This window comes from Acomys minous (genome assembly GCF_964271855.1).
Source record: "Acomys minous genome assembly, chromosome: 13".
In the NCBI taxonomy this organism is placed as follows: Eukaryota; Metazoa; Chordata; class Mammalia; order Rodentia; family Muridae; genus Acomys; species Acomys minous.
This window is the reverse complement of record NC_140495.1, coordinates 110,580,182-110,607,838: the sequence shown is the minus strand read 5'-3', so window position 1 is coordinate 110,607,838 and position 27,657 is coordinate 110,580,182. Positions and strand designations below refer to the sequence as shown.

The following is a 27,657-nucleotide window of genomic DNA, read 5'->3' as shown; positions in this document are numbered from 1 at the left end:
GCAGGAGCTGACGCAGAGGCCATGGAGGGTACTGCTCACTGGCTTGCTTCTTTTCCTTATAGATCTGCTTAAGACTGTCTTGAAATCTCCTCTGTCAACGCGGCTAATCCAAAACTCTCAGACTCGCAGGCTGTATGCCTATATGGATGCAGACACAACTTAATTTTTAAAAATTGGAAAGAATTTTGGTGTGGCGGTGACACATGCCTTCAACCTTGCACTTTGAGACAGGGTTTCTCTATGTAGACCTGAATGGCCTAGAACTCGCCACATATGTAGACCAAGGCGGCCTGGAATTCAAGATAGCCATCTGCCAACACGCCTGCCTGTCAAAGGTGGGTGCCGCTACACTGGGCAGATTGGGTTACCTGTTTTAATAACTGTTTTAGAGGTTTATCTATAAATCTCTCTGTCTCCTTGTCTGTCTCTGTCTCCGTCTCTCTCAATATCCCAGGGTTGTCTCATCCAGCAATCGTTCCAGAGCTGACATTAGAGCCAGGCAAAGAAAAAAAGGTTCACTCACACCAGGGCATATTTTTCTCTTCATTTATATATTTATTTTTAAACTGCTTTACAGCCTGATATCAGCTCCCCTCCCTCCTCTCCTCCAGTCCCACCAGAAGCCTAGCATAACTGTCTTTTTGCTTTGTTTTGTTTTTTGAGACAGGGTCTCTCTGTGTAGCCTTGGCTGTCCTGGACTCGCTTTGTAGACCAGGCTGGCCTGAAACTCACATCAATATGCCTGCCTCTACTTCCCAAGTGCTGGGATTAAAGGTGTGTGTCACCACACCCAGCTATAACTTTAAAAAAAAAAGAAAAAATATTTATTTGTATGAGTGCTCTGCCTGCATATACACCTGCAGGCCAGAAGAGGGCAGCATGTCACATTATAGATGGCTGTGAGCCACCGTGGAGGAGACAGTGCTCTTAATCTCTGAACCATCTCTCCAGCCCCACTGTTTTTGTTTTTGTTTTTGTTTTGGTTTTGGTTTTTCCAGGCAGGGTTTCTCTGTGTAGCCCTGGCTGTCCTGGACTCACTTTGTAGACCAGGCTGGCCTTGAATTCACAGATACCCCCTGCCTCTGCTTCCCTGAGTGCTGGGATTAAAGATGTGCACCACTGTGTATGGCGGAGTTATATTATCATTATTATTAATTACTTATTATTGTTACGATCATTATTACTCCAGGGGTTCAGCACGCCTCCGACTAATTCGCGACCGTCGGTGCACCGCAGACCCAAACTGCGCGGAACCCTTCTTTCGCGGCCAGGACGCCGGGCCGGACCCCGCCACAGGGCAGAGCCGGTACGTGCTGACGTCACACACGCAGCGCCCCGGAGGCCGAGGGCGGGGCCGGCGGGGACCTGAGGCCGAGGAGCAGCGGCCGGAGCCGGGGCCATGGCGAAGCTGCTGAGCTGCGTCCTCGGTCCCCGGCTCTACAAGATCTACCGGGAGAGGGACACCGACCGGGCCGCGGCCAGCGTCCCCGAGACTCCCACCGCCGTGTCCGCCCCCTCCTCCAGCTCCTGGGTGAGTCGAGCTCCTCCCCCACCCCCGGCTGAGAACATGGTGCGGTCCGAACCGCGCTGGGCCCGCGCCCCGCGGACGCGCCCACTGCCGGGAACGGGGGAGCGAGCGCAGCCCGCCCGCCCGCCCGCGGGCGCTTCCCGGCTCCCAGCCAAGCCGGCTTTGGAGGACCCTTCCTCTCGCCCCCCGCAGCAGGGCGTGCTTTGCCCCCTTCCCGTCTCCCGCCCCTGGCTGTCAGAGTTCATGGCTCATCCCAGTTGAGTGTGGGGTCCCCCGCGCGCACTGTCGGCTTTTGCCCCCATAACTCTCAATTTGTTTTTCCTCCCCCGGGGCGCTCGCGCGCGCTCTCTCTCTGTGTGTGTCTCTCTCTCTCTGTCTCTCTCTCTCTCTCTCTCTGTCTCTCTCTCTCTGTCTGTCTCTCTCTCTGTTTCTCTCTCTCTCTGTGTTTTTGTTTTTGTTTTTCTAGACAGGGTTTCTCTGTGTAGCCTTGGCTGTCCTGGACTCACTTTGTAGACCAGGCTGGCCTCGAACTCACAGTGATCCGCCTGCCTCGGCCTCCCTAGTGCTGGGGCTTTTTCTTTAACCTGACTTGTGCATGTCATGTACCCACGTGTGCTCCTTGCACCCCCCCCCCCCAAAGCCTGAAGACCAGGGTTACTGCAGCCCCGCCAGCTGCAGGTGGTGGTCTGCCTGAAAAAAACGTTCTCTTCCTTTTTTATTGGTTGCAGTTTGTGCCTAGGGGCTTTCCAAACTGCCCACACATAGCCACGGTCTTCCCGGATCACCCTATGCCACATGCTATTTCTTCCCTCTTAGAATTGTTTCGTTTTCCACTCTTACGCTCTCCCCGTATACACACACTCATATTTATAGCTGTGTTCTGGGGGAAAAGCTAGTTTCACTTTTGCTTCCAAGTCCAGCACCCGGTGATGGCTTTCAGGTGCAGAGGTCAGGCTAGGGAAGGGAAGCTTCAGTAGGGGCCAGGGGCATCCCAAGGGAAACGGCCAGAGAGGATAGGCCAGGTGGCACACATTAGGGCTTCGGGAAGCGAGGAAGGGCCTGCGACTGGCAGGGTCCTCAGCGGGCCATCTGTTTTGGCAGGATGCGTATTATCAGCCTCGCGCCCTGGAGAAACATGCTGACAGCATCCTGGCACTGGTAAGTCAGCTCCGGCACGTGGGTCCAGTAGCCCCTGTCAGGCCCGGCTGCTCTCTCCATCCCGGGAGGCTGCATCGGCAGAGCTTGCAGAGAGCGCCAGCATGTCCCCAGTGCACACGGTTGGCATCCCCTCTGAGGAATTCCCCCTCACGTAAGCTTTTTTCTGGGGTAGTTTGCGCACCGAGAGTACCAGGTTTACCCTTGGGGCTGTGTGCAGGTCTCTGAGTCCTGCGGGCCCCAGTGGCCTGTCCGCCCTGGCAACCAAACTCTTCTGCTGCAGAGACGGCTGTTCTCGCTGGCACAGTTCCTATGGTGACACTCTCACATCTCTTGGGGACAAAGCCTTCAACTGTCTTGATTGGGGCCAAATGTGAAGGCCTGATTAACTTGAGTAGACAGGGAGCCTGGTGTTTTCAATGTGGTGAAATTACGTCAGCCTCCATCATGCCCGGACACACTACCTCACGACAGATGTCTGTGTCCCTACTGTGTGCATGATGTCATGAACAAAGCATTTGCTTAGTGTCCCTACTGTGTGCATGATGTCATGAACAAAGCATTTGCTTAGTGTCCCTACTGTTTGCATGATGTCATGAACAATACATTTGCTTAGAGTGATGGTCCCCAGGTCCTGCTCAGCTCCCGGGCCTGGGCAGGGCGGAGCAGCGTGCTCAGAGCCGCCCTGAGTGCCGTGTCTGTCTCTGCCGCAGGCCTCAGTCTTCTGGTCCGTCTCTTACTACTCCTCCCCCTTCGCCTTCTTCTACCTGTACAGGAAAGGTCAGTGTGTTCTCACAGGTGGTGGGGGCGAGGTGGGCAGGGCGCTGCCAGGGGAGTCAGCTCCCCAGAGGAGGCGGGTCCCCTGAGGATGGTTTGGCTTCCCTCTTCACCAGGTCTTTTCCCTCTAAGGCAGTGGTTCTCAGCCTTCCCGATGCTGTGACCCTGCCACACAGCTCCTCATTTCATGGTGACCCCAACCATAAAGTTATTTTCATTGCTGTTTCAAAACTGTAATTTTGCTACCATTATAATTGTAATGTAAACATCTGTGGAGATGGAGCTTTGCCAAAGGGTTTGCAGCCCACAGTCTGAGAGCCGCTGCCCTTCAGGGAATGGCTAAGCAGCAGACAGGGCCTGGGCTGGAGGTCGTGGGCCAGCTGGGGAGGCTTGCTGGCGGGCCAGCGGGGGAGGCTTGCTGGCGGGCCAGCGGGGGAGGCTTGCTGGCGGGCCAGCGGGGGAGGCTTGCTGGCGGGCCAGCGGGGGAGGCTTGCTGGCGGGCCAGCGGGGGAGGCTTGCTGGCGGGCCAGCGGGGGAGGCTTGCTGGCGGGCCAGCGGGGGAGGCTTGCTGGCGGGCCAGCGGGGGAGGCTTGCTGGCGGGCCAGCTGGGGAGGCTTGCTGGCGGGCCAGCTGGGGAGGCTTGCTGGCGGGCCAGCTGGGGAGGCTTGCTGGCGGGCCAGCGGGGGAGGCTTGCTGGCGGGCCAGCTGGGGAGGCTTGCTGGCGGGCCAGCTGGGGAGGCTTGCTGGCGGGCCAGCGGGGGAGGCTTGCTGGCAGCCCGAGCGCGTCTCACGCTGTTTCTCTTCCCTCCCAGGTTACTTGAGTCTGTCTAAGGTGGTGCCGTTTTCTCACTATGCCGGGACACTGCTGCTACTCCTGGCAGGGGTGGCCTGCCTCCGAGGTAGGGAGAGGGGGCTGGGTTTGCATCTGAAACTGTGTGAATAATAAGCGTAGCCCTGAGGGGAATAACTGACAGTGACCTAAGTGTGCGCCCTCCTCAAGTAGCTTATAATACATCCCACATGTGAGCAGACATACGTGACCAGGAACACAGCACACCCTACTTAAGTAATTCTCAGCTGGAGACAGCACCAGTGCCTGCAAACTGTTTTATTTTTTATTTTGTTAAAGATTTATTTATTATGTATACAGTGCTCTGCCTGCATGTACACCTGCAGGCCAGAAGAGGGCACCAGATCACATTACAGATGGTTGTGAGCCACCATGTGGTTGCTGGGAATTGAACTCAGGACCTCTGGAAGAGCAGTCGGTGCTCTTAACCTCTGAGCCATCTCTCCAGGCCTGGCTGTAAACTTTAATGTGGTGAGGACATCGCGAGGTCTGCGCTATAGGTACTGGCAGGTACAGTATTGTGTGGGCGACACTAGTTTTCACTTACAAAAGGCGCAGAGAAGCGTGAGTATCTGCCCTCCTTTCTCAGCGCCTGAGTAAGAAGGACTCCCCGGCTAGCCTGGGCTACACTGTGGGACTCAGTGAGTGAGTAAGTGTAAGGAAGGTCAGAATGGATGAGACCCAGAAGATAGGAGGGTGTGGGCCTCTCAAAAGTTACAGGCTGGGGAGACCCCGGGTGGGCGGTGCCTCTGTTGTGGTTTTTGTTTTGTTTTGTTTTTATTTACATCCTGACCACAGTTTCCCCTCCCAACTCTCCTCCCAGTCACTCCTCCCCTGATATCAACCAGCCCTGGCTCAGCAAGTTGCAGTAAGACTAGAGCGTCTTCTCCTGAGGCCAGAGGAGGCAGCCCAGTTAGGGAGAGGGATCCACAGGCAGGCAGTGCAGTCAGAGACAGCCCCGCTTCAGGGGTCCCAGTGAAGACCCCGCTGCACAGCTGTTTCATGTGTGCAGAGGGCCTAGGTCAGTCCCACGCATGCTCTCTGGCTGGCAGTTCCGTCTCTGTGAGCCCCTATGGCCAGGGTAGCTGATTCTGTAGGTTTCCTGTGGTGTCCTTGACCCCTCTGGCTCCTACAGTCCTTCCTCCCCACCCCACCCCCCAGGATCCCCCAAGCTCCGCCTGCTGTGTGGCTGTGTGTCTGTGTCTGTCCCCATCAGTTGCTGAGTGAAGCCTCTCAAGGACGGTTACGCTAGGCTCCTGTCACAGCACAGCAGAACATCAGGAACAGTGTCGCGTGGGCTCCTGTCACAGCACAGCAGAACATCAGGAACAGTGTCGCGTGGGCTCCCTCTCCTGTGGGTCTCAGGCTGGACCAGTCATTGTTGGCCACTCCCTCAATTTCTGCTCCATCTTGACCCCTGCACATCTTGTAGACAGGACACATTGTGGGTCTAATATTTTGTGGCTGGGTTGCTGTCCAATCCCTCCATTAAAAGTCTCGCCTGGGGGCTGGAGAGATGGCTCAGTGGTTAAGAGCACTGTCTGCTCTTCCAGAGGTCCTGAGTTCAATTCCCAGCAACCACATGGTGGCTCACAACCATCTATAATGAGAGCTTGTGGACAGTCACACATGCAGGCAGAACATTGTATACATAATAAAATAAATAAATTTAAAAAGTCCCGCCTGGCTACAGGAGATGGCTGACTGAGGCTCCACGTCCCCATTGCTAGCAGTCTTAGCTGGGGTCCCCCTCATGGATTCCTGGGAGTTTCCACTGCATTAGGTTTTTAGCCTCATCCCTGTCCCTGAACTCCAGATCTCCTGTACTCTCTCCCTCTGTCCTCCCCAACCTGGTCCCTCCTGTCACCATCCCCACCCCATCCAGTGCCCCTACCCACCCATGACATCTGTTCTATTTCCTCTTGTCAGTGAGACTCGCGTGCCCTCTTTGTTACTTAGCTTCTCTGGGTCTGGGGCGTGTAGCATGGTTCTCCTGTACCTTACGGCTAGTGTCCACTTATAAGTGAGTGTGTACCATATTTGCCTTTCTGGGTGGGGTCACCTCACTCAGGATGATCTTTTCTAGTTCTGTCCATTTGCCTGCAGATTTCATGATGTCATTGCTTTTAATAGCTGAGTAATGCTCCATTGTATAAATGTACTTTATCCATTCTTTGATTGAGGGACATCTAGGTAGTGTCCAGTTTCTGGCTATCACAGACAAAGCTGCTCTGAACCTAGTTGAGCAAGTGTCCTTGTGTGGTGGAGCATCCTTTGTGTGTATGCCCAGGGGTGGTATAGCTTGGTCTTGAGGTAGACCTATTCCAGTTTTTCTGAGAAACTGCCATTTTTAAAAGAGGGTTGTTTTTTCTTTGAAAGATTTATTATTACTCTCTGTCTGCATGTACACTTGCAGAAGAGGGCATCAGATCTCATCATAGATGGCTCTGAGCCACCATGTGGTTGCTGGGAATTGAACTCAGGAGCTCTGGAAGAGCAGTCAGTGCTCTTAACCACTGAGCCATCTCTCCAGCCCCCCGCCCCCCATTTTTTTTTTAAAAACTCATTGGATTCTTTAAGTTCTTGCCAGTGTGTGTTCGTGCATGCATAGGTTAGAGGTAACTTGATGGGGTCAGTTCTCTCCTCTTGGCGTGCAGGTCCTGGGCTTGAACTCTGGCTGTCAGGCGTGCAGAGCTCCGGCCTCCCTGGCTCTTTTGTTCTTTTTGAGATAGCTCAGCCTGGCCTTGAACCAGTGTTCTTTTTCTAACTTATTTTTTTGTGCATATATGTATGGAGTGTGCAGGTGTGGGACTGTGCATGCGTGTGTGGGTGCATGTGGGGGGTACATGTATGGAAGTGCATGTGGGGGGCACTGTGTGGGAGTGTGCATGTGGGGGCTGCCCATGAATGCTGGACAAGGTTCCTCAATTCCCCAGAGCTGGCATCACAGTCTGTCATGAGCCACTTGATGGGTGCTAGGAACCAAACTCTCTTCAGCCCCAGTGTTCTCCTTCTTGACCTGAGTGATAGTTACATGGTTAGTATGTATTTAAAAAATTACTGGGGGTTGGGGATTTAGCTCAGTGGTAGAGCACTTGCCTAGCAAGCGCAAGGCCCTGGGTTCTGTCCTCAGCTCTGGAAAAAAAAATTTACTGATATAAATGTGTGTCTGTGTGTAGCTGTGTGTGATGAGTGCAGGTGCCAGAGCAGTCAGGTGTGCCTGGGCTCTGGGCCCTGGAAGACGGTATGTGCTCTGACCACAGGGCCATCTCTCTGGCTCCACACTGTGCGTTTTTAAAAGTTTGTTTTTTTATGTGGTGGATGTGCCTGAAATTTTTTTTTTCCGAGACAGGGTCTCTCTGTGTAGCCCTGGCTGTCCTGGACTCACTCTGTAGACCAGGCTGGCCTTGAACTCACAGCCATCCACCTGCCTCTGCCTCCCGAGTGCTGGGATTAAAGGCGTGTGCCACCATGCCTGGCTCTGAATTTCCTTACGTGCATCATGTGTGCAGAATCTCTCGGAGGCTAGTGGATGTCGTGTAGCATGGAGTGGATTTATGCTCATACGTGTGGGCGCTGGGAATCACTGAGCCGGCTCTACAGCTGGTAACTGTCTGCTGGCCACGGGCAGCCAGGACTATAGGCACACCCCACCACAGGGCAGCCAGGACTATAGGCACACCCCACCACAGGGCAGCCAGGACTATAGGCACACCCCACCACAGGGCAGCCCAGGACTATAGGCACACCCCACCACAGGGCAGCCCAGGATTATAGGCACACCCCACCACAGGGCAGCCCAGGACTATAGGCACACCCCACCACAGGGCAGCCCAGGACTATAGGCACACCCCACCACAGGGCAGCCCAGGACTATAGGCACACCCCACCACAGGGTAGCCCAGGATTATAGGCACACCCCACCACAGGGCAGCCAGGACTGTAGGCACACCCCACCACAGGGCAGCCCAGGACTATAGGCACACCCCACCACACCCACCTGCATTTACAGTCTTGGCATGACTGACCCCCTCTCAGCTGCTGCTTTTCTCCTTATTGTATTGATGCTTTGGAGTTCCAGGGTTGTTGTTGTTGTTGTTGTTGTTGTTGTGTTGTTGTAGCAGCACTTACCCTCTGATTGTGGGTCTGTTGTCTTTCCCCAGTCCTACCCCAGTCTCAAGCACAGACCTTCTCAGGGCCAGCAGCTGTGTTTCCTACTTCCTGCCCGTCCCTGTGGGTAGGATGGTCCCCAGCACGCAGCACCTGCCAGGTCAGGGAGGGGAAAAGAGCTCTGTCTTCCTCCTGTGTCGGGAGTGAAGAGCTGCCTCAGTAGCTGGCGTCTCAGGGCAGATGCAGGCAGGGAGGTGGGAAGTGGCTGTGGGCAGAGCCTTGGCACCAGGGCAGGGGTCATGCAGAAAGCAAGCGCGGGAATGCCTCGAGGGCAGGAAGGAAGCCGCTGTCAGCAGGGAGCAGTCAGGTCAGGACTGTCCAGCACAGGGCAAGGTGAACATTCTGCCTGGCGGCAGCACATGGGAGGCCGATGCAGGAGAACTGCTGAGGGCTGTAGGACAGCCGGGCCTTGGTCATGATTTGCAAGCCAGCCTGGGCTCAGGCTAAAGCTCTTGTTGAAGACAAAAGGAAATAAACTGAGCAAGTGTCAGGTGTGCTGTGCTGCTGCCTGGGGTCTTGCGACTTGGGAGGCTAAAGCCAGTGGGTCTCTTGGGCCAGACTTTATGACATAATGGGTTCCAGGCCAGCAAAGAGCCAAAAGGGCTGGTGCAATGGCTTGGCAGGTAAAGTGCTTGTTGCACAAACCTGGAGACTTGAGTTTGGTCTCCAGATCCCACGGTGGATAGAGAACTGACTTCTGAAGCTGGTCCTGACGTCTGCATTCCTGCCGTGGTACTTGTGTACCCACACTCACACACACACACACACACACACACACACTCACACACACACTCACACTCACACACACACTCACACACACACACACACACTCTCACACACACACACTCGCGCACACACACACACACACACACGCACACACACACACAATATAATTCTTATTATTAATACAAAACCTGAAGACTCAGGAGAAGAGTCCTGCAGCCAGTTGCTGTGAGGAGGAAAGAGCAAGTCCCCACATAAGAGGCCCTGATTCTTCCTCCTCCTCCTCCCAGGGCCTGCTTGCCCATTTCCTGTTCTTCTCTTAATCCCGAGGCGCCTGGCTTCCCAGTCACCTGTACGTTTTCCGCCCTCTCTCTCCAGGCATCGGCCGCTGGACTAACCCCCAGTACCGACAGTTCATCACCATCCTGGAAGCCACACACCGGAACCAGTCTGCAGAAAACAAGGTGAGAAGTTCTAGAAAGAGTGCCAGGGTGTGTCTTGCCGCCCCCAGGGCCCAGGCCCGGCCTCTCTGCACACGGCCACGGCCTTTCCCAGTGAGCTGTGCTCCCTGCTCCTGGTGGATATTGCTTAGGACATTCCATCCTGACTTCATGCGCAAGAGTCACACAACACAGAAGCCTCTGTGCTTACCTCTTTGTGTGCCATAGACACTACACCAGCTTTCTTTGGGTCTGGAACAAGATGGGCAGGTGCATCCACTCCTGTGCCCAACAGCAGAGCGATGCCAGCAGGGCGCATGTCCTTTAAGCTGTGCCAGCTGGCCCGCTGCTCCTGGAGCGCGATTATCTCTGAGATGCGCCCTGAGGCCTCAGAAAGCCCCTTCCTGGTATGAAGGGATCGTGCCACGCCAGTGTTCACAGGGCTGCGTCATCACGCTCTGTGGGCCGTGAGCTATTGTGCTTGCTGCACTCACCCTTTCCAGCTCTCTTGTCACCACATGAAGTGGCACAATGACCCTCAATTTTACATCTGTGGAAAGGGAGGCAAAAGAGGAAAAGGACCTTTCTCAGCGTGAGGAAGTGGCTGAGTCCAGAGCTGGGCGTAGATCTGGGCCGAGCCTGGCTGAAGTGGCTGCTTCATTTTATTTTGTTTTGTCATTTATATTTTTGTATAGTTTTTCTGATGCTCTTTCTCAGTTCTTTTTGAAAATGTCAAAAACATTTCGGTGACAAAAAATAAAAAATAGTCCTCAAAATAGAGACCCTGGAGCTCTGGGTGTGGGGGAGGACAGTGAATTGTGGAGATGGATGTGGCCCTACTGCCCACACCCTGTTTCCCACAGTCGTATGGGGACACGGGCACAGGTGCTTACGGGTGGCACTGACCCTGGGTGGCACAGTGACACGGGCACAGGTGCTTACGGGTGGCGCTGACCCTGGGTGGCACAGTGACACGGGCACAGGTGTTTACGGATGGCACTGACCCCTGGGTGCCACAGTGACACGGGCACAGGTGTTTACGGGTGGCACTGACCCCTGGGTGCCACAGTGACACAGGCACAGGTGCTTACGGGTGGCACTGACCCCTGGGTGCCACAGTGACACAGGCACAGGTGTTTACGGGTGGCACTGACCCCTGGGTGCCACAGTGACACAGGCACAGGTGTTTACGGGTGGCACTGACCCCTGGGTGCCACAGTGACACGGGCACAGGTGTTTACGGGTGGCACTGACCCTGGGTGCCACAGTGACACGGGCACAGGTGTTTACGGGTGGCGCTGACCCTGGGTGCCACAGTGACACGGGCACAGGTGTTTACGGGTGGCACTGACCCGGGGTGCCACAGTGACACGGGCACAGGTGTTTACGGGTGGCACTGACCCCTGGGTGCCACAGTGACACGGGCACAGGTGTTTACGGGTGGCGCTGACCCTGGGTGCCACAGTGACACGGGCACAGGTGTTTACGGGTGGCACTGACCCGGGGTGCCACAGTGACACGGGCACAGGTGTTTACAGGTGGCACTGACCCGGGGTGCCACAGTGACACGGGCACAGGTGTTTACGGGTGGCGCTAACCCTGGGTGGCACAGTGACACAGGCACAGGTGTTTACGGGTGGCGCTGACCCTGGGTGCCACAGTGACACGGGCACAGGTGTTTACAGGTGGCGCTGACCCTGGGTGCCACAGTGACACGGGCACAGGTGTTTACAGGTGGCGCTGACCCTGGGTGCCACAGTGACACGGGCACAGGTGTTTACGGGTGGCGCTAACCCTGGGTGGCACAGTGACACAGGCACAGGTGTTTACGGGTGGCACTGACCCCTGGGTGCCACAGTGACACGGGCACAGGTGTTTACGGGTGGCGCTAACCCTGGGTGCCACAGTGACACGGGCACAGGTGTTTACGGGTGGCACTAACCCTGGGTGGCACAGTGACACAGGCACAGGTGTTTACGGGTGGCGCTGACCCTGGGTGCCACAGTGACACGGGCACAGGTGTTTACGGGTGGCGCTAACCCTGGGTGCCACAGTGACACGGGCACAGGTGTTTACAGGTGGCGCTGACCCTGGGTGCCACAGTGACACAGGCACAGGTGTTTACGGGTGGCGCTAACCCTGGGTGCCACAGTGACACGGGCACAGGTGTTTACGGGTGGCGCTAACCCTGGGTGCCACAGTGACACGGGCACAGGTGTTTACAGGTGGCGCTGACCCTGGGTGCCACAGTGACACAGGCACAGGTGTTTACAGGTGGCGCTGACCCTGGGTGCCACAGTGACACGGGCACAGGTGTTTACGGGTGGCGCTAACCCTGGGTGGCACAGTGACACGGGCACAGGTGTTTATGGGTGGCGCTGACCCTGGGTGCCACAGTGACACGGGCACAGGTGTTTACGGGTGGCGCTAACCCTGGGTGGCACAGTGACACGGGCACAGGTGTTTACGGGTGGCGCTAACCCTGGGTGGCACAGTGACACGGGCACAGGTGTTTACGGGTGGCGCTGACCCTGGGTGGCACAGGAAGCACTCTGGCATGGGCGTCCTCTCAGTCCATTTGTGTCTTTATGTCTATTTTTATTTTTCTCAAGACACAGTTTCCCTGTGTAGCAGTGTCAGCCTGGAACTCTATAGACCAGGTGGGAGGATGGTCCTGTGACCAGCCAGCACCCTCTCCCCACCTTTGCACAGAAGCACTGTCCTTGCCGTGAGTCAGCCTTAAGTGTGTCTGTGTTTTGGGTGGTTGTTGTTTTAAGTCAGGCTCCTCATGCTGTGTAGCCCTGGCTGACCTAGTATTTCTGGTGATCCTCTGGCCTCCTGGGTAAGGTCACAGTATATGCTACCATGACCTGTCCTTAAACAGGATTCACTCCATGTCCCAGGCTAGCCTTAAATTCCCTGTTTTTTGTTTGTTTGTTTGTTTGTTTGTTTGTTTTTCTTTTTTTCTTTTTCTGAGACAGAGATTCTCTGGGTAGCCCTGGCTGTCCTGGACTCACTTTGTAGACCAGGCTGGCCTTGAACTCAGTGATCCACCTGCCTCTGCCTCCCGAGTGCTGGGATTAAAGATGTGTGCCACCATTGGGGATTGACCCAGAGCATCATGCATGCTAAGCAAGCACCCTACCCCAGCTTTAGATTTGCAGGAAGGCAGGGTTAAGAATTCTGCAGATGGGCAGATGGGCTGGGGTGGGGTGGCAGGCAGGGCAGCCGCCTTATCCCAACATGTGCTCCTGTTAGATCTTTCCATCCAGGAGTGAGAGCATGCTGACCTGCACCTGGCCTCCCTGTGACATGGGGACAGGCCCTGCAGGATGAAGGCATTGAGGCTGGGCCTTCCCACAGTTATCCATCTTTTTTTGTCCACAGAGGCAGCTGGCCAACTATAACTTCGACTTCAGGAGCTGGCCCGTCGACTTCCACTGGGAGGAGCCCAGCAGCCGGTGAGGCAGCCCTTGCTGAGCTCTTTCCCTTCGTTGGCTCAGTCTCACACCCCACTCTCCCCCAGAGCCTCCCTTCTAGTGCTCTCTCCCACCTTCCAGTGTTCTCTCCCCACCCTCCAGTGCTCTCCTCATCCTCCAGTGCTCTCCCCATCCTCCAGTGCTCTCTCCCATCTTCCAGTGCTCTCCCCACCTTCCAGTGCTCTCCTCATCCTCCAGTGCTCTCTCCATCCTCCAGTGCTCTCCCCATCCTCCAGTGCTCTCTCCCCACCCTCCAGTGCTCTCTTCATCCTCCAGTGCTCTCTCCATCCTCCAGTGCTCTCCCCATCCTCCAGTGCTCTCCCCACCCTCCAGTGCTCTCCTCATCCTCCAGTGCTCTCCCCATCCTCCAGTGCTCTCCCCACCCTCCAGTGCTCTCCCCACTCTCCAGTGCTCTCCCCATCCTCCAGTGCTCTCTCCCATCTTCCAGTGCTCTCCCCACCCTCCAGTGCTCTCCCCACCCTCCAGTGCTCTCCCCACCCTCCAGTGCTCTCCCCACCCTCCAGTGCTCTCCCCACCCTCCAGTGCTCTCCCCATCCTCCAGTGCTCTCTCCCATCTTCCAGTGCTCTCCCCACCCTCCAGTGCTCTCCCCACCCTCCAGTGCTCTCCCCACCCTCCAGTGCTCTCCCCACCCTCCAGTGCTCTCCCCACCCTCCAGTGCTCTCCCCACCCTCCAGTGCTCTCTCCCATCTTCCAGTGCTCTCCCCACCCTCCAGTGCTCTCCCCACCCTCCAGTGCTCTCCCCACCCTCCAGTGCTCTCCCCACCCTCCAGTGCTCTCCCCACCCTCCAGTGCTCTCCCCACCCTCCAGTGCTCTCCCCACCCTCCAGTGCTCTCCCCACCCTCCAGTGCTCTCCCCACCCTCCAGTGCTCTCCCCATCCTCCAGTGCTCTCTCCCATCCTCCAGTGCTCTCTCCCACCCTCCAGTGCTCTCCCCATCCTCCAGTGCTCTCCCCACCCTCCAGTGCTCTCTCCCACCCTCCAGTGCTCTCTCCCACCCTCCAGTGCTCTCTCCCACCCTCCAGTGCTCTCTCCCATCCTCCAGTGCTCTCTCCCATCTTCCAGTGCTCTCCCCACCCTCCAGTGCTCTCCCCACCCTCCAGTGCTGTCCTCGTCCTCCAGTGCTGTCCCCACCCTCCAGTGCTCTCCCCATCCTCCAGTGCTCTCCCCATCCTCCAGTGCTCTCCCCATCCTCCAGTGCTCTCTCCCACCCTCCAGTGCTCTCCCCATCCTCCAGTGCTCTCCCCACCCTCCAGTGCTCTCTCCCACCCTCCAGTGCTCTCTCCCACCCTCCAGTGCTCTCCCCATCCTCCAGTGCTCTCTCCCACCCTCCAGTGCTCTCTCCCACCCTCCAGTGCTCTCTCCCACCCTCCAGTGCTCTCTCCCACCCTCCAGTGCTCTCTCCCACCCTCCAGTGCTCTCTCCCACCCTCCAGTGCTCTCCCCATCCTCCAGTGCTCTCTCCATCCTCCAGTGCTCTCCCCACCCTCCAGTGCTCTCCCCATCCTCCAGTGCTCTCTCCCACCCTCCAGTGCTCTCTCCCACCCTCCAGTGCTCTCTCCCACCCTCCAGTGCTCTCTCCCACCCTCCAGTGCTCTCTCCCACCCTCCAGTGCTCTCTCCCACCCTCCAGTGCTCTCTCCCACCCTCCAGTGCTCTCCCCATCCTCCAGTGCTCTCCTCATCCTCCAGTGCTCTCCTCATCCTCCAGTGCTCTCCCCATCCTCCAGTGCTCTCCCCACCCTCCAGTGCTCTCCCCACCCTCCAGTGCTCTCCCCACCCTCCAGTGCTCTCCTCATCCTCCAGTGCTCTCCCCATCCTCCAGTGCTCTCCCCATCCTCCAGTGCTCTCCTCATCCTCCAGTGCTCTCTCCCATCCTCCAACATCTTGGGTCTAGACTGCTGCTCCTAACTGTCCCCTTCCTTTCTCTTTCTCAGGAAGGGGTCCCGAGGTGGCTTCTCCCGCAGGGGTGTGGCCCTGCTTCGCCCAGAGCCTCTGCACCGGGGAACAGCAGACACATTTCTCAACAGGGTCAAGAAGCTTCCCTGTCAAATCACCAGGTGGGGAACTGTGGCCGAGTGGGGTGGGGAGCCGCCGGGCTGAGGGGCACAGGCCATGCCCACTGGACTATGAGCTTCGCTGTACAGCACCTGTCACTTATGGGGCCTAGGACTGTATTCTCTGCGTGTCCCCTGTGGGGAAAAGCTCTGGGGGCCCAGCCTCGGGGCAGATGGGTCTGCTGGTGCCAGACCCTCAGCAGCTGACGGGAGCAACGAGCACTGCAGTGAAGAGAAAAGCCCTCGCTGCTACTGGGTCCTAGTGTGCTGCTGTGTGATTGTTCTGTCCCCTGCTCCTGGAGGCCCCACTGTGCCTCAGTTTCTCAGATTGCTGAGATGAGCTGGTAACACTGGGAATGGCTGCATCTTAGGTAGGGTCTCACTGCTGGGAAGAGACACCGTGACCACGGCAACTCTTGGAAAGGAAAGCATTTCACGGTGACTGGCTCACAGTGTCAGAGCTGTAGTCCATTAGCAGCATGGTGGCGTGCAGGCAGATGTGGTGCTGGAGGAGGAGCCGAGAGTTCTGTGTTGATGCACACGGAGCAGCACTGTGAGCCACACTGGGTGGAGCTGAGCGGAGCATAGGAGACCTTAAAGCCCACCCCCATGGTGACACACTCCAACAAGGGCACAGCTCCTAATAGTGCCCCCCCCCATGGGGCAAATGTTCATACACAGGAGGCTATGGGGCCAGCACAGGCTGCCGTTTTACCTGCCTGCTGGAGAGAGAGCTTAGTCCTGGATGCTGATAGGGTCAGACCGGCCCTAGGTGCACAGACACCCACCTGCCCTTGCTCAGTGCCCCCCTTATGTTGCCCAGAGCAGACGTTGGGAATGGGCACCAAGAAAGGGGTGGGCTTATCCGGCTGATGACACCCTGCATTGTCCCAGAGGGTGACCAGCTTTGAGGTTTCTGAGGGCATGTTGGCAGGTGGCGCAGTGTTCTGAGGACACAAGCGGCTAAGCTGTTCTGCAGCAGTACTTAGCACATCTTCCTGTCTGTGTGGGTCCACACACTCAACAAACATTTGTTGAGCTTGGACAGCTGTGGTAGGTGTTGTCACCATGAACATGACAGCTAGGTTGCTGTCTGTGTGATCTAGTTTGGTGTCTTCCAGGCTACAGATCTTGGCCTGTTGCTGTCTTATTTGAGACATGTCCTCATGTAGCCAAGGCTGTCCTTGACCGCGTGGTGTAGCTAAGGCTGGCCCTGCACTCCTGATTCTCCCATGTGCTAGGAGTCCATGTGTGCACTACCACACCTGGTTTCCTCAGTCTGGAAATCACTTAAGTGACTCAGGAGCCACCATTTTGTTGTTGTTTGGTGCTAGGGACGGTTTGTGCATAGTAGGCAGATGTCACCTGGTGAGGACTTAGCACATGTAGGGTACTCACGCGCCATGCGCACTTGGCAGTCCCCTCCTTCCACCTGTGGAAGCCAAGGGGTGACTGGACTCTGGTTGCCAGGCCTCGAAGCAAACGCCTTTACCCAGAGGGCATCTTGCTGGCCCTTGAGAGATTTTAATAAGTTGTATTTTTATGCATTAACAGAATATTTCATAACTATATCTGTCCACTGTGCTTAGAAATTATCTTTTCCTGGCCTAGCAGTGGGCAGTGTATTGTGTGAGCCGCAGCCCCATGAGGTGAGAGTGCTCTTCCTCCCCGTGGTGGCTCCACTGTCATGTTGGGTAGGTAATGGGCGTCAAGTGCATTTGCAGCCTCTTATTTCCGACTCACGATTGTTTAAAGACTTGGCATTCTAAGCCGAGGGGCATCCGTGTAATAAAACTGTACTAGGCCGCAATAGGAAATGGCTTGGGTTGGTTTTCATAGTGCTGGGGTAAACCCAGGGGCTCACACATGCTGGGCATGCGCTCTGCTCCTAGGCTATGTCCCCATTCCTAAAATCCTAAAGTGGAGACACCTTTAATCCCAGCACTCGGGAGGCAGAGGCAGGCAGGTCTACAAAGGGAGTCTAGGACAGCCAAGGCCACACAGAGAAACCTTGTCTCAAAAAAAGGAGAAAGAAAGAGAAGAGCTTGGAAAATACCAGGCTCACATTGTTTTTAATCGAGGGCCAAGAGAGAGAAATGTTGGCATGCCCCAGTCTGAACAGGTCAGTCCTGGGCCCTGCTGGTGGGGCTCACTAACCCATGTCCCCACAGCTATCTGGTCGCGCACACCCTGGGGCGACGCATGCTGTATCCCGGATCTGTGTACCTGCTCCAGAAGGCCCTCATGCCTGTGCTGCTGCAGGGCCAGGCCCGACTGGTGGAAGAGGTGAGGCCCCGCCTGCTGCTGGCCTGTCCTCCGAGGGGATGTGGGCTCCGGCCCCTCGTGACCAGGTCTTTGCATCTTCCTTACACAGTATAATGGGCGTCGGGCAAAACTGCTGGCCTGTGACGGCAACGAGATTGACACCATGTTTGTGGATCGCCGGGGGACAGCTGAGCCCCAGGGCCAGAAGCTGGTGAGGAGGGGCAGGGGGCCAAGGGGATGATGGAGGGCAGGGGAGACTGGGGCCACAGGGGATGATGGAGGGCAGGGGAGACGGGGGCCACAGGGGATGATGGAGGGCAGGGGAGACTGTGGCCACAGGGGATGATGGAGGGCAGGGGAGACTGGGGCCACAGGGGATGATGGAGGGCAGGGGAGACTGGAGCCACAGGGGATGATGGAGGGCAGGGGAGACTGGAGCCACAGGGGATGATGGAGGGCAGGGGAGACTGGAGCCACAGGGGATGATGGAGGGCAGGGGAGACTGGGGCCACAGGGGATGATGGAGGGCAGGGGAGACTGGAGCCACAGGGGATGATGGAGGGCAGGGGAGACTGGGGGATGATGGAGGGCAGGGGAGACTGGGGCCACAGGGGATGATGGAGGGCAGGGGAGACTGGGGCCACAGGGGATGATGGAGGGCAGGGGAGACTGGAGCCACACAGGATGATGGAGGGCAGGGGAGACTGGAGCCACAGGGGATGATGGAGGGCAGGGGAGACGGGGGCCACAGGGGATGACGGAGGGCAGGGGAGACGGGGGCCACAGGGGATGATGGAGGGCAGGGGAGACTGGAGCCACAGGGGATGATGGAGGGCAGGGGAGACTGGGGCCACAGGGGATGACGGAGGGCAGGGGAGACTGGGGCCACACAGGATGATGGAGGGCAGGGGAGACTGGGGCCACAGGGGATGATGGAGGGCAGGGGAGACGGGGGCCACAGGGGATGATGGAGGGCCGGGGAGACTGGAGCCACAGGGGATGATGGAGGGCAGGGGAGACGGGGGCCACAGGGGATGATGGAGGGCAGGGGAGACGGGGGCCACAGGGGATGATGGAGGGCAGGGGAGACTGGAGCCACAGGGGATGATGGAGGGCAGGGGAGACGGGGGCCACAGGGGATGATGGAGGGCAGGGGAGACTGGGGCCACAGGGGATGATGGAGGGCAGGGGAGACTGGAGCCACAGGGGATGATGGAGGGCAGGGGAGACGGGGGCCACAGGGGATGGTGGAGGGCAGGGGAGACGGGGGCCACAGGGGATGATGGAGGGCAGGGGAGACTGGGCCACACGGGATGATGGAGGGCAGGGGAGACTGGGCCACAGGGGATGATGGAGGGCAGGGGAGACTGGGCCACAGGGGATGATGGAGGGCAGGGGAGACGGGGGCCACAGGGGATGGTGGAGGGCAGGGGAGACTGGAGCCACACGGGATGATGGAGGGCAGGGGAGACGGGGGCCACAGGGGATGGTGGAGGGCAGGGGAGACTGGGCCACAGGGGATGATGGAGGGCAGGGGAGACTGGAGCCACACGGGATGATGGAGGGCAGGGGAGACTGGAGCCACACGGGATGATGGAGGGCAGGGGAGACTGGAGCCACAGGGGATGATGGAGGGCAGGGGAGACTGGGCCACAGGGGATGATGGAGGGCAGGGGAGACTGGGCCACAGGGGATGATGGAGGGCAGGGGAGACTGGAGCCACAGGGGATGATGGAGGGCAGGGGAGACGGGGGCCACAGGGGATGACGGAGGGCAGGGGAGACGGGGGCCACACAGGATGATGGAGGGCAGGGGAGACTGGAGCCACACGGGATGATGGAGGGCAGGGGAGACTGGAGCCACACGGGATGATGGAGGGCAGGGGAGACTGGAGCCACAGGGGATGATGGAGGGCAGGGGAGACTGGGCCACAGGGGATGATGGAGGGCAGGGGAGACTGGGCCACAGGGGATGATGGAGGGCAGGGGAGACTGGAGCCACACGGGATGATGGAGGGCAGCGGAGACTGGAGCCACACGGGATGATGGAGGGCAGGGGAGACTGGAGCCACACGGGATGATGGAGGGCAGGGGAGACTGGAGCCACAGGGGATGATGGAGGGCAGGGGAGACTGGGCCACAGGGGATGATGGAGGGCAGGGGAGACTGGAGCCACAGGGGATGATGGAGGGCAGGGGAGACGGGGGCCACAGGGGATGATGGAGGGCAGGGGAGACGGGGGCCACACGGGATGATGGAGGGCAGGGGAGACTGGGCCACAGGGGATGATGGAGGGCAGGGGAGACTGGAGCCACAGGGGATGACGGAGGGCAGGGGAGACTGGAGCCACAGGGGATGGTGGAGGGCAGGGGAGACTGGGCCACAGGGGATGATGGAGGGCAGGGGAGACGGGGGCCACAGGGGATGATGGAGGGCAGGGGAGACTGGGGCCACACGGGATGATGGAGGGCAGGGGAGACTGGAGCCACAGGGGATGGTGGAGGGCAGGGGAGACTGGATCCACAGGGGATGGTGGAGGGCAGGGGAGACTGGGCCACAGGGGATGATGGAGGGCAGGGGAGACGGGGGCCACAGGGGATGATGGAGGGCAGGGGAGACTGGGGCCACACGGGATGATGGAGGGCAGGGGAGACTGGAGCCACAGGGGATGGTGGAGGGCAGGGGAGACTGGGCCACAGGGGATGATGGAGGGCAGGGGAGACGGGGGCCACAGGGGATGATGGAGGGCAGGGGAGACTGGAGCCACAGGGGATGATGGAGGGCAGGGGAGACTGGAGCCACAGGGGATGATGGAGGGCAGGGGAGACGGGGGCCACAGGGGATGATGGAGGGCAGGGGAGACGGGGGCCACAGGGGATGATGGAGGGCAGGGGAGACTGGAGCCACAGGGGATGATGGAGGGCAGGGGAGACTGGAGCCACAGGGGATGATGGAGGGCAGGGGAGACTGGGCCACAGGGGATGATGGAGGGCAGGGGAGACGGGGGCCACAGGGGATGATGGAGGGCAGGGGAGACTGGGGCCACACGGGATGATGGAGGGCAGGGGAGACTGGAGCCACAGGGGATGGTGGAGGGCAGGGGAGACTGGGCCACAGGGGATGATGGAGGGCAGGGGAGACGGGGGCCACAGGGGATGATGGAGGGCAGGGGAGACTGGAGCCACAGGGGATGATGGAGGGCAGGGGAGACTGGGCCACAGGGGATGATGGAGGGCAGGGGAGACGGGGGCCACAGGGGATGATGGAGGGCAGGGGAGACTGGAGCCACAGGGGATGATGGAGGGCAGGGGAGACGGGGGCCACAGGGGATGATGGAGGGCAGGGGAGACTGGGGCCACAGGGGATGATGGAGGGCAGGGGAGACTGGAGCCACAGGGGATGATGGAGGGCAGGGGAGACTGGAGCCACAGGGGATGATGGAGGGCAGGGGAGACGGGGGCCACAGGGGATGATGGAGGGCAGGGGAGACTGGAGCCACAGGGGATGATGGAGGGCAGGGGAGACGGGAGCCACAGGGGATGATGGAGGGCAGGGGAGACTGGAGCCACAGGGGATGATGGAGGGCAGGGGAGACTGGAGCCACAGGGGATGATGGAGGGCAGGGGAGACTGGAGCCACAGGGGATGATGGAGGGCAGGGGAGACTGGGGCCACAGGGGATGATGGAGGGCAGGGGAGACGGGGGCCACAGGGGATGATGGAGGGCAGGGGAGACTGGAGCCACAGGGGATGATGGAGGGCAGGGGAGACTGGGGCCACAGGGGATGATGGAGGGCAGGGGAGACTGGGGCCACAGGGGATGATGGAGGGCAGGGGAGACTGGAGCCACAGGGGATGATGGAGGGCAGGGGAGACGGGGGCCACAGGGGATGATGGAGGGCAGGGGAGACGGGGGCCACAGGGGATGATGGAGGGCAGGGGAGACTGGGCCACAGGGGATGATGGAGGGCAGGGGAGACGGGGGCCACAGGGGATGATGGAGGGCAGGGGAGACTGGAGCCACAGGGGATGATGGAGGGCAGGGGAGACGGGAGCCACAGGGGATGATGGAGGGCAGGGGAGACTGGAGCCACAGGGGATGATGGAGGGCAGGGGAGACTGGAGCCACAGGGGATGATGGAGGGCAGGGGAGACTGGGGCCACAGGGGATGATGGAGGGCAGGGGAGACGGGGGCCACAGGGGATGGTGGAGGGCAGGGGAGACTGGGCCACAGGGGATGATGGAGGGCAGGGGAGACTGGGCCACAGGGGATGATGGAGGGCAGGGGAGACGGGGGCCACAGGGGATGATGGAGGGCAGGGGAGACGGGGGCCACACAGGATGATGGAGGGCCGGGGAGACTGTGGCCACAGGGGATGACGGAGGGCAGGGGAGACTGGGGCCACACAGGATGATGGAGGGCAGGGGAGACTGGAGCCACAGGGGATGATGGAGGGCAGGGGAGACTGGGGCCCCCGTGCTACACCGCCTTGCCTGTGAGACCACACTTAGAAATAATGTACCCTCCAGCTCCACCCAGGCCTCTTCACAGGAGAGCTGAGGGGGGGTGTGGTGCACATGGGGACAGGTGCAGCTGGCTGCCATGCCCACGTAGCTGCATGCAGGTCTCACACCAGCCCGTACCCAGTGAGCTCTAGAGTACTTGACTATAACCCCAGCACCCAGGATAGAGACAAGAGGGTGAGAAGTTCAGGGCTGGGTGGGCAGCTCCTTGAGTGAAGGATTCGCCATGCGAGCCGGAAGTCCCAAGTTCTGTCTGGTGTTCAGAGCTGTGTACAGCCTGACACATGCAGCATAGTCACAGACAGCAAGAAGACCCTGCCTCCAAGTGTTGAGGAATGTTTTGTTGGTTTTTTGAGACAGGGTCTCTCCGTGTAGCCTTGGCTATCCTGAACTCACTTTGTAGACCAGGCTGGCCTCAAACTCAGAACGATCCACCTGCCTCTGTTTCCCAAGTGCTGGGATTAAAGGCCTGTGCCACCATGCCTGGCCTAGGAATGTTAATTCAGAAAACGGCTGCTCAGGCAAGAGATCTCATCCAAAGACCTAGGTCTGTGTGATCCGGCTGGAATACAGACACGCATAATCCAGGAGACAGAGGCAAGCAGATCTGAGTTCAAGGCCAGCCTGGTCTAGAGCAAGTTTCAAGTAAAGAAAAGCTTAGGTCCAGTCATATGGTACGCACCTTTAATGCCAAATAATGAAGGTAAAGTTTGTAGAAGGAAGCACCCATGTTTGAAAGTTATGTCTAATTGAGTGGCAGAATAAGTGACAAATCAGAGAAGATTTGACAGAATAGGACTCGCCCAACTCATGAGAACAGAGAGGAGAGGGAAGCGACTTAAGGGAGCAAGACAGAGGAGGAGATAGTGTGAGAGGCAGTGTCACCAGGAGAGTTCTGCAGAGAGAGGCTGAGTGAGGGGACAAGCCAGACACAGGTGAGGACAGAAGGAGCCGGAAGATTAGAGCAGATTGCTGGAGTTAGTTTGAGGCCAAGCAGAGCAATTCAGGGGCAGAGAGCAAAACCAGATTGAATAAGTCAGCTGGGAGAGGAGTTTGAGTCACAGCAGCTGAGTTGAAGCAGCAGCCCAGAGCTCAGAAAGAACAGGAAAGGGTGAGCTCCTTAAGCAGTGAGTCTCAGAGGCTGAAACACTGTAGACCTAGGTTAGATGGTGCAGACTCAAAGCTTCCGGCCTAGGCCGAGGTCAACAGTTGGGGGCAGTGAGCCTCCGAGACAGCAGCTGAAACAGGCAGATAGAAGTTCCTTTTACACCAAGTCAAAGGTGAGGCGTGCCAGTGTGGCCTTCTGACCACAACATATGTGCTGTAGCATACACACACGTGCTATAGAGCACACGTGTGCTATAGTGTTCACACACACATGCTATAGTGCATGCACACACACAGTAAGGTGTCCTTGCTGCATGGGGGGTTTGCAGCCAGCCTGTGTCTCTAAAGATGGGACCATCAGAGCAGGCTGGGGTACAGCACTGCAGTGCATCCACATAGCAGGCTGGGGTACAGCACTGCAGTGTGTCCACATAGCAGGCTGGGGTACAGCACTGCAGTGCATCCACATAGCAGGCTGGGGTACAGCACTGCAGTGCATCCACATAGCAGGCTGGGGTACAGCACTGCAGTGTGTCCACCCTGCTTGGAGTCAGTCACCAGCCCCAGAAGGGGAAAGGGTTGTTCCTTGGGCTAGACATGTGGAGAGCCTGAGGAGTGCAGGAGGCGCACAGAGAAGCAGACAAAGCTGAAGTTTAAGGTGTCCTGTCTCAGGACCTGACCAGGATATGCAGACCCTGTCCCACAATAACAAATAAAAGATGAGACAGTGGTGTGGGCCTGGATCCCAGCACTCAGGAGGTCCAGGCAGGATTTTGAGTTCCAGGCCAGCCTGAACTACCTAGCAAGAGCCCATCTCAAGGAAAAACATGGACACATGCAATATTTAGTCCTCAGCAGCCTGGGGGTGTGTGTGTGCACAGTGGCTGTCAGCGAGTAGCCATGCTGCAGCCTGAGCTGGGCAGCCAGGCCCCAGCATTGTGTGTCCTGAAGGCGGCCCTGGCCTGGGAAGAGCACTGCACAGGCGTCTGGGGGTTGGGCTGGTGCTGGCCCTGCCATCTGCCACCAAGTCTGAGCTTCAGCCTGTAGCATGGAGAACAGGAAGATGAGCTGTCTGCACACCTGGGTCAGGCCTGCGTCCTCCACTGCTGTCCCCAATCCCGCATCCTGTCCTGTTAGAGGTCTCCCTGGTGCCATCCCAGGGGGTGTGGTCACTGTGCTGCCTGGCTTGAGCTCAGCCTCAGGGGTCTTTGCCCCTTGTACAGACGGCCTCACCCCGGCACCCGCCCAGCCCTTTCGTTTCCTCCCCAGGTGATCTGCTGCGAGGGGAATGCGGGCTTCTATGAGGTGGGCTGCGTCTCCACGCCGCTGGAAGGTGGGTGTTGGCTCACGTCGCCTGTCTGTGCTTGGCCTGAATGTGCCCCTCCCACACCGCTGTCACCTCCCCGCCTGACCTCCAGCCCATCAGGGTGTGGTTCATGTCTCACTGAGGGAAGTCACTCCAGCTCTGCTGACCATACTCTCCTTCCCCAGCTGCCTGTGGCTCTGTCATGCTTGTTCTGCTCCCCCTCCCCTCCCCTTCCCATGTAGCCCCCCACCCCTCCCCTCCTCATGCAGTCACGCAGCCCCCCCACCCCTCCCCACACAGTCACGCAGTGCCCCACCCCCACCCCCTGTGTTACAGCTGGATACTCTGTCCTGGGCTGGAATCATCCAGGCTTTGCTGGAAGCACGGTGAGAGCCTCTCTGGAGACCTATCCTCCTCTAGAATCCTGTGTCTTCCTTGGTCAGCGTGGGGAGAGGGAGCTGGTGCCTGTTTCTGCAGGGCCTCCCACTGCCCGGTGCTGGGGAGCCGGAGGAGCTGCAGCTCTCCTCCCGTGGCAGGCAGAGGGCACAGTGGGTGCAGTGGATGTTGCAGGGCGTGGCTGCAGAGCGCCCACACTAGGGGCGGCCCTTTGGCTGACCCCCTGCTCTGCCCGTCCCCCTGCAGGGAGTGCCGTTCCCACAAAACGAGGCCAACGCCATGGATGTGGTCCTTCAGTTCGCCATCCACCGCCTGGGCTTCCAGCCCCAGGACATCGTCCTCTACGCCTGGTCCATCGGAGGCTTCACTGGTACCTGCCAGCCCACCTCACACAGACTCTTGTCCCTGCCCAGATGTGGCCACCAGCACTGGTGGCTCCCAAGCGGGGTGGAAGCTTTCAGAAAGGTCGTTGGAAGTGGGTAAGAGGGAGCCTGGTCCCCACTGGCTCTCCTGAGCTGCCCCATCTCCTCTTGTTGTACTTTAGCCACATGGGCAGCCATGTCCTACCCAGACATCAGTGCCGTTATCCTGGACGCTTCCTTCGATGACCTGGTGCCCTTGGCCTTGAAGGTCATGCCGGACAGCTGGCGTAAGTGCAGCTCCTAGACCTGTCCTTCGGTGGAGCGGTGGCCAGCATGGGGCTCTTCTGATGGGGTCCCGCCATTATGTGGGTGGAGAGAGGCCACCCGATGGCTGAGAAGCAGGGCTTCTCTCCAGTGGACCGTGGGGACTTTATCCCATGAGGTCTTCATCCCTGCCATTCACTGTGTCCACTCTAGGCGTCCTGGTGACCAGGACTGTGAGGCAGCATCTCAACCTCAACAACTCGGAGCAGCTGTGCAGGTGAGGACCACACGGCACCTGGGTGCTCAGGGGTAAGCAGCCACCACTCCAGCTGGCCCAGGCCTTCCCAGCTCTGTGAGACCCTGAGCCTCCTCACTCAAGGTCGGGCACTGAAGGGTTAAGCCTGGCTGGCAGTGGGCGCCAGGGTCAGCTGTGGCCTGGCTCTCAGCCCTCTCCCTGCTGCTCTGTTAAGGTTCCAGGGCCCTGTGCTGCTGATCCGGAGAACCAAGGATGAGATCATCACCACCACGTGAGTGCCTGGGCTGTGCCTCCCTCTCCCACCCGTGCCTCCGAGGACCCAGCTTCCCCCAACCAGGGTCACTCTTGTTGCCCCAGGGTTCCTGAGGACATCATGTCCAACAGAGGCAATGACCTCCTGCTGAAGCTCCTGCAGTTCCGGTGAGGGCTGGGGGAGGACACCCCTTAGTGCTCACACCCGCGAGGGGACGCAGTGAGGGGCAGAGGAGTCAAGTGGTTCCACTCTGTCCCAAGGTATCCGCGAGTCATGGCGGAGGAGGGGCTCAGAGCTGTGAGGCAGTGGCTGGAGGCCTCCTCCCAGCTGGAGGAAGGTGAGGTGTGGGGAGGCTGGTGGGCAGGGCCGGCACGGGGAGCTTGCTGCTGGACGGTGGACCCCTTGTTCCCGCAGCCTCCATTTACAGCCGATGGGAGGTGGAGGAGGACTGGTGTGTGTCTGTGCTTCGCTCCTACCAGGCAGAGCACGGCCCCGACTTCCCCTGGAGTGTGGGTAAGCAGGGCGGGAGGGGTGCGAGCCGTCGGGCGGGGCGGTCCCAGACTCGGGATTTGAGGGCCTTTTCTCCGCAGGGGAGGACATGAGTGCAGATGGACGGAGGCAGCTGGCACTGTTTCTGGTGAGCCCAGCACTTGGGTGAGGGGAAGGGCCTGCGTGGAGCGGCTTCGACAGGGCTTGGCGTGGAATCCTGCCGGGTGCGGGGTTCAGAGGGCAAGGCGCCCTCCACCCACCTGCCCTGCCTCTTCTCCTCAGGCCCGGAAACACCTACACAACTTTGAGGCCACACACTGCACTCCACTCCCGGCCCAGCACTTCCAGATGCCCTGGCACCTCTAGGGACCACGTTTAGACTCTTCTGGAAGGACAAGCTTGGGAGGGCGTGGGGGATGCCCTGTGGCCCGTCCTCTTGCACGTTTCCCTCATCCATGTGGAAGCACTTAGCTCTCCCTGGTACACACCCCGCATTAAATGAATGATTTATTGCTAATAATAAAAAGGTATTTTTTCTACTATCTGACTGATTGTGAGACTCTCCAGACGTCTCTCTAGGCAGCAGGTGGCTAGGGGAGGAGAGCAGAAGCCCCACTCAGACCACCTTAATTTCTCAGTGCCTTAGCGTCACGCACTGCGTCTCCAGTCCAAACCAGACCCTTCCTGGGCTGCGCCCAGTGTTCACACAGCACCCGTGCTGCTCTCCACTTCCCCAAGCCTCACAGCTGCCTGGGAGAGGGTAGGACGCCCAAATGGGTTTTTATTGGTTGCCTTTCAAGATAGGGTTTCTCTGTGTAGCCCTAGCTGTCCTGGAACTCAGAGCAATCGCCTACCGCTGCCTCCTGAGCGCTGGGATGACAGGTTTGTGCCGCTGCGCCCAGCTTGGAAAGCCCCTCGTTCATAACTGCACTTCGAAATGGACAGTTTTGCCCCTCCGCTTCTCTCCTGAAAGCACCCCCACTTTCCTTGTTCAGCTCTTATCTGGGAGTGGCTCCTGCAGCCAACAAACCCTGTGCCTGTCCTCGGCTTGTCACCAAGTCTTTCTGCACACCCTGTTTACAATGCAGCAGACAGGGCCAAAGGGGACTGAGGGCCAGGTGCCAAGTGCTCCTGTCCTCCTGGCGCAGAACCTGAGGAAACTGGATCCTCACAACTTGTACTCTGATCTTCGGGCTCGTGGGATGGACTGATGCACTGGCCTCATTCCCTCGGAAACCTCT

At 58.6% G+C, this 27,657-nt stretch overlaps 1 protein-coding gene across 2 annotated transcripts; it reads left to right on the top strand.

The window, feature by feature from the left end:
• Positions 1-1,320: 1,320 nt before the first annotated feature.
• On the top strand, positions 1,321-26,955 carry ABHD16A (abhydrolase domain containing 16A, phospholipase). Of its 2 annotated transcripts, none has more exons than XM_084754452.1 (20): positions 1,321-1,531; positions 2,630-2,686; positions 3,397-3,463; positions 4,273-4,359; positions 9,582-9,667; positions 13,031-13,104; positions 15,076-15,198; positions 17,367-17,481; positions 17,570-17,671; positions 24,360-24,423; positions 24,733-24,782; positions 25,039-25,162; positions 25,337-25,441; positions 25,632-25,695; positions 25,889-25,945; positions 26,032-26,094; positions 26,188-26,264; positions 26,342-26,440; positions 26,518-26,564; positions 26,699-26,955. In XM_084754452.1, the coding sequence occupies exons 1-20, from the start codon at positions 1,400-1,402 to the stop codon at positions 26,780-26,782; spliced, it is 1,677 nt and encodes a 558-aa protein (XP_084610578.1). In that variant the 5' UTR covers positions 1,321-1,399; the 3' UTR covers positions 26,783-26,955. The 2 variants fall into 2 exon arrangements, with proteins under 2 accessions (XP_084610578.1, XP_084610577.1); XM_084754451.1 differs by having other exon boundaries at positions 25,865-25,945.
• Positions 26,956-27,657: the final 702 nt, after the last annotated feature.

Excerpts from the sequence above, each read along its gene's own strand:
- ABHD16A (XM_084754451.1), top strand. The coding sequence starts at position 1,400 with ATGGCGAAGCTGCTGAGCTGCGTCCTCGGTCCCCGGCTCTACAAGATC. Across the intron at positions 24,783-25,038 it reads CAGGCTTTGCTGGAAGCACG|GGAGTGCCGTTCCCACAAAA; the intron begins GTGAGAGCCTCT and ends GTCCCCCTGCAG. Across the intron at positions 25,696-25,864 it reads AACTCGGAGCAGCTGTGCAG|CCCTCTCCCTGCTGCTCTGT; the intron begins GTGAGGACCACA and ends CCTGGCTCTCAG.